At 37.1% G+C, this 13096-nt stretch overlaps 1 protein-coding gene across 2 annotated transcripts; it reads left to right on the forward strand.

Annotated features, from left to right (window-relative positions):
• Positions 1-51: 51 nt before the first annotated feature.
• LOC136679350 (golgin subfamily A member 6-like protein 6) lies at positions 52-12938 on the forward strand. 2 transcript variants are annotated; one of them, XM_066657824.1, is made up of 23 exons: positions 52-90; positions 319-426; positions 715-787; positions 1615-1762; positions 2253-2336; positions 2480-2592; positions 3086-3212; positions 3751-3876; positions 4496-4621; positions 4756-4944; positions 5397-5459; positions 5553-5648; positions 5996-6097; positions 6233-6415; positions 6732-6839; positions 6940-7172; positions 7459-7585; positions 7757-7840; positions 7989-8191; positions 9451-9477; positions 10279-10354; positions 11089-11307; positions 12216-12938. In XM_066657824.1, the coding sequence occupies exons 2-23, from the start codon at positions 327-329 to the stop codon at positions 12276-12278; spliced, it is 2670 nt and encodes an 889-aa protein (XP_066513921.1). In that variant the 5' UTR covers positions 52-90; positions 319-326; the 3' UTR covers positions 12279-12938. The 2 variants fall into 2 exon arrangements, with proteins under 2 accessions (XP_066513921.1, XP_066513920.1); XM_066657823.1 differs by lacking the exon at positions 9451-9477 and adding an exon at positions 11759-11930.
• The last annotated feature ends 158 nt before the right edge of the window (positions 12939-13096 follow it).

Consider the following 13096-nt stretch of genomic DNA (forward strand, 5'->3'; position numbering starts at 1 on the left):
CTTCGCAAGGAAGAGAGGGGAGAGAGGAAACCTAAAGGCTGCAAAAGGGGTGTGGCTGATGAGGTGCAGGTGTAACTAATCAATACTCAGGTGAGCTGGAGTGTGAGTGGTTCATAACAGTATATAAGACAGTACTGTAAGACAGTTAATCACAAATAAGTTAATTCTATGTATAATTTTAGCAAGGCTCTGACACTTATACAATGATAAATAAGTTTTAAAATGCAGATTATATTATTTCTGAATTTGTTTGTGCGCTCTGTTAAGCTTGCTTCATAGTGTCATTTATTTCAGACATTTTCTTTCATACTGCTACAGGAGTTCCCATGAAGAGTTTTGACTCTGTGACTATAGACAGTGACCTGGAATCCATATCCACAGAGCGAATAAGGCAACATTTACAGAGTACTGTAAAAACCAGGACAGGTACAGGAAAAAAAGTCATGTATATTTGTACACGGAAATGCCTCTAAACTTCTATTTTAAAAATTATAGTTTGATATAATGTTACAGTTATATGACATTATAATTATATGTTGTAAGATAAAAAAAATAAATAATTTTGTTTGACATGTTTTGATGATCTTTCTCTGTATTCTTATGTATGTATTTGTGAGTGGGTGGAGAGGGATATGTATATTTGTTATACCTGTTATATGTGTTGTACCTGATACCTGACACTGAAAATCTGTGTTCTGTTATTTAATATTACAGCACAAGAAACTCAGAGTGGAGCCCATGGAAGAAGACTGAAATACACACAACTATCTGAAAATCAAATACTCAGGTATTCACTGAAATCAGTATGGTATGAGTTTTAACACCGTTTGGCCAAGGGTTTGTAGACCCATGTGGAGTTATTATAGACTGTCTCATATTTCTTCTGAAATGAAGGTTAGTAGGGAATTTTATGTAGCGTTTGTCCCCACACTTTTGCTCTTACTCTACTCTTCTAGGAAGACTTTACATTAGATAAGGGAACAGTGCTTTGAGGATTTGCATTCAGCCACATTACTGAGGTAGAGTACTGGTTTCGTATGATTAGTTTGGGATCCAAACACCGCTCAAACTCATTCCAGTTGTACTGGATGGAAAGCCATCAGTACACAGATTGCAATTATACTGCTCCATAGCGCAGTGCTGGTGTTACACATCTCTCAAACTGACGCTAAGTCTTGGGCATATTGACCGTATGAGTGAGTGGTACATTTCATGTTTAGTTGTTCCTATGACGATTGTACATGCTGGGCATAAACAATAGAATGACTTTGTCCAAAATGGGTAAAACATAAAGCTAGAGTAGGTGATTTTGTAGAAATAAGTAGTTTTTAAAAAAATCCAATCCAGACAGTGTAGTTTAGTTTTTTCAAACACTATCCAACTACTTAATGTCACAAATAAACAAAAAAAGTTGGCAAGGCAGAAAATTAATATAAAAGTTAGAAATATTGGATTAAAGACCTTTGAACCTATATTATTTTAAACAACACAACTTATTTAGTCAATAGTCAGTTTCTCTCTTTTTTATCACTTTTTTACTGTCTTTCTTATGCCCTCTCTCTTTGACTCGCTCTTCCTGTTTCACATGTTCGCTATCTTTTTGTGTGTTTATAGCTCTGATGATGAAGGAATAGTTGGAGAAGAGAATGGTAAATATGTAAAACGTTACAGACACCCAAGAGCTCCAAGCAGCGTCCAGCGCAGAGAAAGAAAAGACCAAAGCAGAAGAAAAAGCTCCACAACTTCTACATTCTCCACCACTGTGAGGCACTGCAGTTAATACACTTTTGTATACTAAATATTAGTAGCATTATTTTATACGTTTGAGGTGTTTGTGAGATGAGACACATTAAGAATTAAATAGTCATTAGGCTTTTCATATGTATTTATACATTAACACAGAGCATGGTTCATAAATTCCCATTGTTGATGCTACACAAAGCTGTAAAAAAGAGACACTGAAATAATGTTGATCATCAGCATTTCCCTGTTTAAGCTCTCAAGATCAGCTCTATAAAAGTGCTGTGGAAAGTTGTGGTGATGCAGTCGCAGTGTGTACTCACAGCCTATTATTATTATTATTTCACAAACAATTTTTAGTATTTTAGTCAATGTATTAACAAAATTAATTTTCCCTTGTGTTTTGGTAACTTGTATATTGTTGTTTAATTTAGTTCAATTCGTATTCTGTGCTCTTGAACAAAATGAGCCAACAAAGTATTGCATGTGTTTGTTGTATGTTTGTGTTTCAGAGCAATGAAGAGCAGAATGGAACAATCCGAAAAGAATTTAGTGTCATGGAAGTGTCACTTGCTGGACTTAAAAAGCAAAAAGCAGTACTTTCTCACTATCATTATTGTCACTGTTGACATTACAGTTAAACTGGTGTTTTACAAACACTGTCTAAACAAAAATAGCTGCAAATATTTAATAAGGTGTTTGCTGAGATGTGTGATGTAACATTGTGCTCTCTCTCCAGGCTGTTTTGAATGTAGTGGAGAAACTTAGGGGGGACCTGGAGGAGGCAGAGAGAGAGCATCAAACTCTACAGCTCAGTGTGACTCAAACCAGAACACACACTCAGCTCCTCTGGTAAACTGTGTTTTTTAAACTGCAGTATAGTGCAGTATGTTATTATACATTGCTGTGAATTATGGAATGTCTTCTCTTAACACTTTACAGTATCATTTACTGTAAGCAAAATGTAAGAAAAAAAACACCTGAGTATTTCATGCTATTTAATCCTGCAGATGTTGAATATCAGGTTTCTGAGAGTAGTGCACAGGTATCAATGACTGTGTAGAATTGCAGTTTAATTTCTGTACATTACAAGTAACAGGACGTTAGAGGAATATGTACTGAATATGTGCTGAATAATCATTTACCTGAGTACTTTTCTTTAGTTTACTGTTAAAATATATTCTATATTCTCTTTCTCAGTCTAGGTAATGGTATTTACAGTAAGGTAGTTGGTAGGGTGGGTAGTAAGGTAGTACTACATACTCTCTGTGCTTATTGTCTATTCTCTATATATCAGTTGTGTTGTGTAAAATTATGGAGTGAAGTGTATACACCTATGTTGTAGTAATGAGCTGCACAAACTCAAGAATCAGAGGGATTCGTGTGTGAAGGAGGTGAGGGCTTTGCAGGAGGGCCAGGCTGCTGTACAGGCACACAAATGTACTTGTAACTACAACCCCAGTCCTCACAGGGTAACACACTTAATCTTTGTTCTTTCTGGCTTTTCTGAAACATTAAAAAAACATGTAATCTGACCTTATACCTTATATGACATAAACATACACTTTGATTAAGCCTTAAGTAAATGTTAGGCTAAAGTGTTATGATTATGGATGCATCATGGTTAAACTAAATGTTTGGGCATGTCAGCTGACCAGCCAAACATATCTCATATGGAATGTAAATGCATAAATAGTATGTATGAAAATTATCATTTTTATATATTTTTCTATATAGTACCAGTCACATGAAATGAAGACTCAGACTCCTTTGTAGTCCTTAAAGAATTACTCAGAAAGTTCTCCTGATGGTGTTGGTCATGGTAGAAATAGGTTTAGTATCTCAGTAAAGCCATAAGGTGTCAATGTAATGAAAAGAAGCAACATTGGACAAAATTATATGTTCTATATTCAACTAGAATTTGTGTTTAATTTTATTGTTATGTTTATTCACCCGTCCCTTCCCTGCCTTTTCCTTTTAACTCCCCGTTATTTGTCATTTCTTTCTAAGCATATTAACAGCAGCTGTGTGTCACTTTTGGAGAGAGAGGAAATGGACCGTCTGCTGGACAATACCAAATTAGAGCTTTTCTCAGAACAGCGGCGTTTCAGAAAAAAAATGGACTCCATGCAGGAGGTACCACACAAGAATTTATTTTTATTGAATAATTTATTGCATTTCTAGATCGAGAACATTTTGTTTAATAATGGAAAAAAATTAACAAAATAATAATAAAAAGTATTTTTTAAATGTAAAAATCTAACAATTTACATCTGCAAAACTATTAACATTTAATTATGTTCTCACATTTACGTTCTGAAACTACGACCCTTAAACCACTTACATAAAGGTGGACCATTATATTTGAGAGAGAATAAAACCACTGTTTTTTGTACGTGGCTGAAGCTTAGCTTGTCTGTAAGGTTTTATTCACTGTTTGAATTACTGTAGAAACTTGTTTGTAACTTTAGTTTAGTTTTGTTGCACTATATGTCTGTGTTTACTTTCATTTACCTAGCAGACTCCCTAGTGACTCACCTGTGGAGCATCAATATCCTCTTTTTTGCCGTGTGCAGAGAGAGAAAACCTAGCATACTGGAGCATATTTTTTACCCATTTACAGACTCTGGGGCTTCATAAACACATTAGACAGCATAAACAGCCCTTTTAAGTAATGCAACACATCATATTAAATTTCTACTTCTTAGTTATTTCTTATTCTATCATTCTCTGTCCTGCTTTCACTCTCTCTCAGAGGCTGGAGGAGGTGACTCAAGAGCTGGAGCTAAGAGAGGAAGAGAGCAGGAGCCTTAGAGAGAAATGTGCTGAGCTGGAGGAAAAACTAAATGCAGCCGTCAAACGTAGGGAAGAACTGCAGGAAGTAGGTTCACTCTCTGTATGTACCTATGTACCCTCTCTCTCTCTCTCTCTCACTCGTTCTCCCTCTCTCAACTCTCTTGCTGGCACACTAATATTCTCTCTGTTGTTCACTTTTGCCTGGTTTGTGTATTTCAGTGCATGCAAAGGCAGCGAGTGGAGCAGGAGGGCAAACTAAGGGCTCTAGAGAAGATCATTGCCCAAAAGGAGCTGCTTCTGCTAGGCATGCAGGATGAAAAGAACTCCATTCAAGCAGAGCTTATAAAAGTCAGAGAGGAACACAGGGCAAAGCTACAGGCTGTTCTGGAACAATCACAGAAAGAAAAGGTACGAACAAGTGGAAAGTGTTTAAGGATACTGTAAATCATTCCTTAAAATGTTTTACATCTCGAGGTCGCACATCAGATTATTATAGCCTACTTTATGATGCTTGTCTTTAATAAAATAATTTAATTTAAAATTCTTTTTAAAGCCTTTAGAGCTTTTGAAGATGAAATACTGTGTTAGTAAATGCACCAGCTGATACTCAAGGTGTTTATATTAGTATTAAAAGAGAATGGAAACTACTACACTAGGTTTTGTTAGTAAGAATTGTTGTAATAAGTTTAAATAATTTAAAAATCTGTTTTGGGGGAAATTATAGTTCAAATCTATGCTAATAGCAATCTCATTGTAGATGGATTTTGAAGAGTGGAATGATTGTGTAAATATGGTTAGATAGATAAAATAATTTGTATGAAAACACTCTTAATATTTTATCTCAATACATGTTTTTACAGGAGGAAGAAGTTGAACTTATGAAAACTAAATTGACTCAGGCTCATGAGCACGAGCTCCAGAGGGTACCTTAAAGAAACAACACACAAATAATACACAAATAAAATGTAACATGATAACATGGTGATAGTTTATTCTTTGTGTGTGTTTGTGTGCAGGTTCATTCCCAGGAGCAAGAGGTCAAAACAGCAGCTCTCAGGGAACAAGCACTTGTACACAAACGCAACACCGAATCCTTACACAGCTCCATCCAGGTCAGACGCTGTATATCATACAGTTAGGCTCTAATTACATGTGGCATTAAAAGGCATCCTGTATCTGTTTGTTGCTGTGCCTGCCTTTACAGTGTGTGTGTGTGTGTGTGTGTGTGTGTGTGTTTAAGTGCATTATGATTGGATCTGTGTTTGAATACATGTATTGTGATTAGATTTGCAGTCCCTCTAACTTTGTACCCATCTCTTGCCTGCCTTCCCCCCTCTCTCTCTCTCTCTCCCTCTCCCTCTCCCTCTCCCTCTATCTCTCTCTTTCTCTCTCTCTCTCTCTCTCTCTCTCTCTCTCTTTCTCTTTCTCTTTCTCATTCTCTCTCTCTCTCCCTCCCTAGCTGAAAGAGCAGGAGGTGAAAAGACTACAGAAGTCTGTAAAACAGCAGCAGGAAGTGTTGAGGAGGCGAGAGGAAGAGCTAAGGGCAGAATCATTTGAACAGGTTCTGTTTCCCCAAGACTCCCATTAAAAAAAATCATAAAAATGATTTACGACAAATGAGATCATCAAAGCATTCCTTGTGTATTGACTGGAAAGTTCTTAAGATTTTTGGTTGAAGTCTCAATTGTCTTCTCAGGTGAAAAAGGCAGTGGAGCAAGAACAGATTAAATTTGAAGAACATAGGGCAAAGTCTCTTAAAGAACAGAAAAGAACACTGGAGGAGCAAATACAAGTAGTGGAGAAGAGAGGGAGAGAAGAAGTGGAGAAAGAGAAGAGGAATGCTTTGGCTCTGCAAAATAAAATTGTGCAGATGCAAACAGTAAGACTGTTATTTTCTTTAATTTTCTGTTTTAATTGTCTATTGAGAAATGTCAATTTTACAACACAAATTAGCATTTATGAAATAGAATTTTAAAAAAAAGTTCAGTAACGAGAAACTTAAATACGTTTTGTAGTCAATGAATAAACCAGTGTATGATCCATAGAGTGAGTTCTCCTCATGGGGTGGCCATTTTTAAATGTTTAAAATGTTTTGTAGAGTATCTGTAATACACGCTGGCCACTAGGTGGTAGTATAATTATGGTATCCACATCTGCAGAACAATCCTTCTTCTCCTTCTCTCTCTTTTCTTCAGCGGATAAATGAGTTGGAAAATGAAGTGTCTGTGCAGACAGCTAAGACTGGAGCTATTAATAAAGAGCACCATGCAGAAACACAGAGATTGTGCAGGCAGCTAAAACAGGTGTATTCTTGTTTGAAGTGTTGTCAAATTTCTAAAATATTTAAAATGAACATAATTCCAAGCTTTTTGTTCTTCGCTGATTGTGATGTGTTGTTGACAGGAGGCTGACAGTGAGTCATCACGTTTAAAAAAGTGTGTTAAACAGTCAGAAAAGCAGCTTCAGGACCTAAAATTTAAGCTTGCTGAATGTGAGCGGGTCCACCAGGAGGCGGCAGAGAGACAGGAGCAGCAGAACACAGTCTGGGCTCAGGACATAGGCACTGAATGTGCGTGTTTACAGGAGCTGCTCACACACAATGGCCTCACAGTAGATACTAAACACCTCTCACACAGGTAAACCTGCAAAACTGTACATAGACATGTAATTATACAAAGCGCTTTTAAATAAACATTTCTTCATATAAAGATTATTTCACCAGTTATATATTATTGTTGGTCTTGATGAAGTTTTGATATACATAATTGTTGCTGAGGAATGGAAGTATTTTAAAAGAAATACAGAGAAAGTGTACAAAGACTAGGCTGCTTATCACAATTTTGCCAACAGTTTGATGTAATCAGCTGTAAGCCAGTATACAGTCTACAAGCTGATATTATACTTGTGTGTTGTGTGGTGCAGTGGTACAGTGAGTGAATCCGTGCTGGTGTTGAAGTCTCTCAGAAAACCTGTCCAGCACCTCATCAACAGCCTACAGAATCGCATCAGCTCACTGACCAACACCACCCAGCAGATCAGCACTGAGAAGGTTGTACAGAAAAAAGTTTTTAATACTTGAATTCAAAACATAGAGAAATTGTGACTTTTAACAATTGTTCAAGACCTGGTCATTTACAGAAAGGTTAGATTTATGCACATGCTTCTATAGTGGATTGAATGTAAATTATTTTATATGTTTTTGTTTGTGTGTGTGTTTCAGGATCTGGAACTGCGTTTGCAGAGAGAGCAGCTTACAATAGAGAAGGAGAGAGCTCTGAACTCATTAAAGGAGAAGCTCATACAGGTGTCACGTCACTGAGATTTTAACTGTTTGAATACTTTAAATATCCCAGTAAGGAAATAATATAAATTGTCATGAAAGGAGAAAAATCTAGTTCCCTTTGTGTATGAAGTACTCATGTTTTGTGTCTTGTGTGTATATGTTTCTGTAGGAGCACATAGAGGAGCTGAGCAGTATGAGCAAAATGCGGCTTTGTGAGGATGATGATGGTGTGGTTGCGAGTCTTCGAAGGCAGCTGCAGGCTAAAGATGAAGAGCTGAGGAAGGTTCAGAGAAACATGGCCCAATGGAAAGAGAAAACAACCAAACGCCTTGCCAGAAAGTTTGAGGAGGAGCTCAACACTGAGCTAGAAAGGTTTGAATAGCACCCACACACATATACCTACAGATACTAAAAAACATCCTTCAGTTTTATAATTTGTCAGGACATATGTATGTCTTGTGTATGTTCCATTTTTCTGTATGATAAAATTATAGAGTCACTTATACAAGGTGAGTCAAAAGCCACAGGACACCCTTTTATTTCAGAAACGAAAGGGAAAATGACATATCCGAATACCCCAGAATGTAATGGGTCAGGGACCTATCTTTTAGGCTATGTCTGGAACATGGCTGCCATCTTCAATGGGAATGTGGTCATGTAGCATATCAAAGAAGACCAGAAATGTCTCAAAAATTGATTGCAGATCAGATCAGATTTGTGATTCAAAAGTTATCAACACAGAAATTTTAAAAGCAGACACTAAATGCTCAGTGCCATATTCTATCGTGAATCTGATTTTGGCAATCGATTTCTGAGACATTTTTTTTGGTCTTCTTTGATATGCTACATGACCACCTTCTCCTCACAGACAGTCACCTGTAGCGGGACTCAGACCCCCAACCCTGTAGCTGTGTGACAGCGACACTACTTGTTGTACCACCGTGCCACCCAAGAAAATAGTTAATAATAAAAAATAGTCATTACTTTGTATATTACCTCCTCAATGTCCATGGACATCATATAGATTTGTTAGAATGAATCATTAATTCATTCATTCATTCATTGTCTTTGACCGCTTATCCAGTTCAGGGTCACGGTGGGCCCGGAGCCTACCCAGAATCACTGGGCACAAGGCAGTAACACACCCTGGAGGGGGTGCCAGTCCTTTGCAGGCCGACACACACATTCACTCACACACTAACACATATGGACACTTTTCAGTCGCCAATCCACCTACCAACATGCCGCCCTTGACTGAATAAGTAACACATAAAACTTTACTAAATATTTTTATTAGGTATTTATGTGTATATAATAAGATTCTTCTAATGGAAACCCTAGCCATAACCCTAACATTGCCAGTATCCATAAAAGCACAATGTTTGGATTAACAAACCATGTTTATTTATTTATTTATTTTATTATTTGTTTGGTCACAGGTACACAAAATGACCTAGTTCATACAGGTCACAATGACATTTTGCTCTTTTATATCTCTTTGATAATGTGCTGTAAAGATTCAGAAATCATTTACTATGTTTTTGCCTGCAAAGAAACACGAACATTGCACAAATGCAAACAGATATTGTACCGAGTAAATCATTAAAGGCAACTGTCCTTGTTGCCAACAGATGGAAGGTAGACTGGTTAAGGAAAAGGTAATGGAGATCCTCTTGTGGAAATATATTAACTTAGGCTAACATCATACTGACCCAAGATCAGCTAATGTACTTACAACTTTATGCTACATAGTAGTATATTTTAGTAGTGCTTTTGCTTTTTTTTATATATATATATATATATATATATATATATATATATATATATAGAACACTTAATTCAAATTTCATGAGTTTTCTTTTCATTTGCATTTTCAAATGTAAGTGACTAACATTTTCTAGACCATCGTGTTGATATTTGTTAATAGTTGATATTTGTTAATAGTTCATGCATGCAATTTATTAATATATATGTATCTTACTTTTCCTACTAGAAAGCTTCAAAGTTAATTTTCTAGCATTTACAATTTTACCTGATTTGATGAGTATAGAAAAGTCCATGATGTTATTTTCCCACCTTGTCTATTTACTGCATGGTGTTTAATTGTTTTCCTTCTCTTGCAAATTGTATTTCTTTTTACACAACACATTGTGAGATCTAGTGTTTGAAGTTCTCCTAAAGTATGTCCATATAATTTTATGTTTATTCAGATAAAGCTCAAGAAAAAAATATATACAGGGAAAACATCCAGTATTGCTGGGAAATTATCATTTCCCCTCTAGATGTTATGGGTTTGATGTAAATAAAATACAGCTATCTATTAACAGTAGCAGTAAAGTATTTTTCATAATTCATGCAGTAAAGTGCTAAAGTGATGTCTATTATGCAGTTTATAAATTCATTGTAAAATAATTGCACCACATTTCATGTGTAAATACTGTTTGTATTGTGTTCTAAAGGAAAGTCTCTAAAGCCAGATCAGAGCCACAATGGAGACTAGAGATGCTTGAGGGAGAGATGAGGCACCTGACTCAGGTGAATGGACTGAGCGTGAATAAAACCACCACTCTTACATTGTTTAATGCATTTGTATTTTATAAAACATGCACTCTGTGTACAAATGTTTGTAAGCATCCTTTGTAATTAGTGACTCCTGTTACTTTATAGTACATCCATTGCTGACAGAATTCTTCATGCCCTGCAGCAGGTGTTCTTCATCTTAACATCACCATACCCAAAGCCAAGCATTGGCTAAAAAGATAGCCCCCAAAGCAGTGGGCTGAGGACCACATTATCAAATATATTTGAAATGAGTTAAAATGGTGTTTGTGCTTAAAGAAAGATCCAAAACCATTACTCTATATGTTCTTGTGGAGGAATCCCTTCAAGATCTCCCATGTCCCCTAAGTTATCTGCGAGAGCATCAAAGGTTGATCCACCATTCCAAGGCCAGGTTCAAATATCAAACTGATTCTTTTTTTCGGAATCTTGGAATAGACTTTCCTTGGGAGTCTGAAACGTGCGATGCAGTGATAATTGCTACACACTTTCTAATCATCTTTTATTTAAAATGGGAGCCACCTATATCTGTTTGTCAATCCAAATGCACTATTCCTGATGTCCATACAATTTAGAATGCATTTCAGCCAAGACAACCGCCAAGTATCAAATATAGCAATATTCAACCTGTCTGGGGCTGGCAGGTTTCTCCAGTATTAGGTTTCTGACTAGGTTTGCTGACTAGCCCTTTTTTTTTTCATCTCCTTCAGAATTACAGAGAACACATCGATGCCCAGCTGACCCCTGCTTCCTCTACAAATGTCCCAGGCTTGGCAAATACCCCCAGTAGCCATGACTTGGCCTCATACAAGCTTCTGCTGCACCTCCAGGGTCGTATCCGCCAGCTCCAGGCTGACAAACAGACCCATACACCAAGCCCAGCTTGTTTAAACCGGGCTGGAGACCTGGCAGGGTCCTACCTGGAAACTGTATGTATCTTTATGGCTTGCTTTCAGTAAAGACAATTTCCAGATAAAAAAAAATTGCCATTTTGCATCCTACAGCAGAAGTTTTGCCATAGTTTCTGGAGTAAAATACTCTGATGAGCTGAAATCATACTACTAATGGTATAAGGATGCAGTACCTCACATTTTTATTGGGACAGTTGGTAAATAAAAACAGAACACTAAAAATTATAAAGTCAGTTTAACTGGCCTTAATTACAACATGTCTACCTAAACATTTTCATTCATTCATTATCTGTAACCGCTTATCCAATTCAGGGTCGCGGGGGTCCAGAGCCTACCTGGAATCATTGGGCGCAAGGCGGGAATACACCCTGGAGGGGGCACCAGTCCTTCACAGGGCAACACAGACACACCTAAGGACACTTTTGACTCACCAAGCCACCTACCAACATGTGTTTTTGGACTGTGGCAGGAAACCGGAGCACCCGGAGGAAACCCACGCGGACACGGGGAGAACACACCAACTCCTCACAGACAGTCACCCGGAGCGGGAATCAAACCCACAACCTCCAGGTCCCTGGAGCTGTGTGACTGCGACACTACCTGCTGCGCCACCGTGCCGCCCTCTAAACATTTTGTTATTTGTAAATATCTACTTATTCTTAATATGGTGGCTGCAACACATTCTCATAAACTTCTGTCTTAAATTGCCCTTTCCTAACATATTTTTGGAATGTGCTGCAGGCTTACAGGTATACAAATGACATATTTCTACTAAAACAAAGTTAAAAAGTTAAAACACTAAATATATTGTCTTTGTAATTTTTTTAAAGGTTAGCATGGTTTTACAAGTCAAGTTATTTTTTAGAAGTGAGTTTGTAATATATTTCTGATTCAGTTGTTTCATGTGTTGATCTGTTCTTTTCCAGATTGCTCCACTGCAGACACGTTGTGTTCCAGAGCGCAGCAGTATGAGAACAGCACCAAGTTAATCTCTCTTAAAACCCTGACCTTAGAACTCAGTGGTTCTGTTAACTGTACAATGGCAAGCCATTTCCTGTGATTTTATAGACTTTTGCATACTATAAAGGGGCCTTTGCTGATTCAAAAGAAGGTAGGAGATATTTAACTGCTGGATTGAAGGTGAAAGGATGGGCAAATTAAAGCCTGAGTGCATTGACTCAGTTCTGCTGCAAGCATTTAAAAAAACTGAACACCACACCCTCTGTGTCGGTGTAATGTGTGCTTATTGGATGTGTAGTAATGTTTAAAAGGCACATGTTATACCCTTTTCCACATGGAAACACAGTTCTGGGGTCTTAATGAAAAGTTTTTGACAACCGGCGCATGTTCTCCCTGTCTAAAACAACTGGTTTCAATGCCTGATCCATTAAATGAGAATGAGCCACACACATCTTACCTTAAGCGAACAGCGACATCAAGCTTAAAACACAAGCGTAGGTTTTGTTTTAGCTGTGTTTGTTTCTCTTCCTTCTCTGCTCTTTATTTGCCTCTCATTTTTGCTTGTTCTCTTTTTCATGTGTCCCCTTTAAATTAGTGTTATTGCCCATGTTAAAAGTTTTAATTTACATCTTAATGGTGCAAAATATTCTGAGGTGCTACATTTCTCCCAATATTCTCTCAAGAAATATTTCATGCCACCTATAAAAATCATGTTAGATTTTATAGTTTACAATAAAGTGTGTGTATTTTGGGGCTTGATTTTTTATTATTTAAATTAACTGGCCAGTCTGTTTAAAATGCTTAGCACGAGTGAATCAAAATCAATGCAAAGCAACTTATGTTTATA

This window comes from Hoplias malabaricus, chromosome Y (genome assembly GCF_029633855.1).
Source record: "Hoplias malabaricus isolate fHopMal1 chromosome Y, fHopMal1.hap1, whole genome shotgun sequence".
Taxonomy (NCBI): domain Eukaryota; kingdom Metazoa; phylum Chordata; class Actinopteri; order Characiformes; family Erythrinidae; genus Hoplias; species Hoplias malabaricus.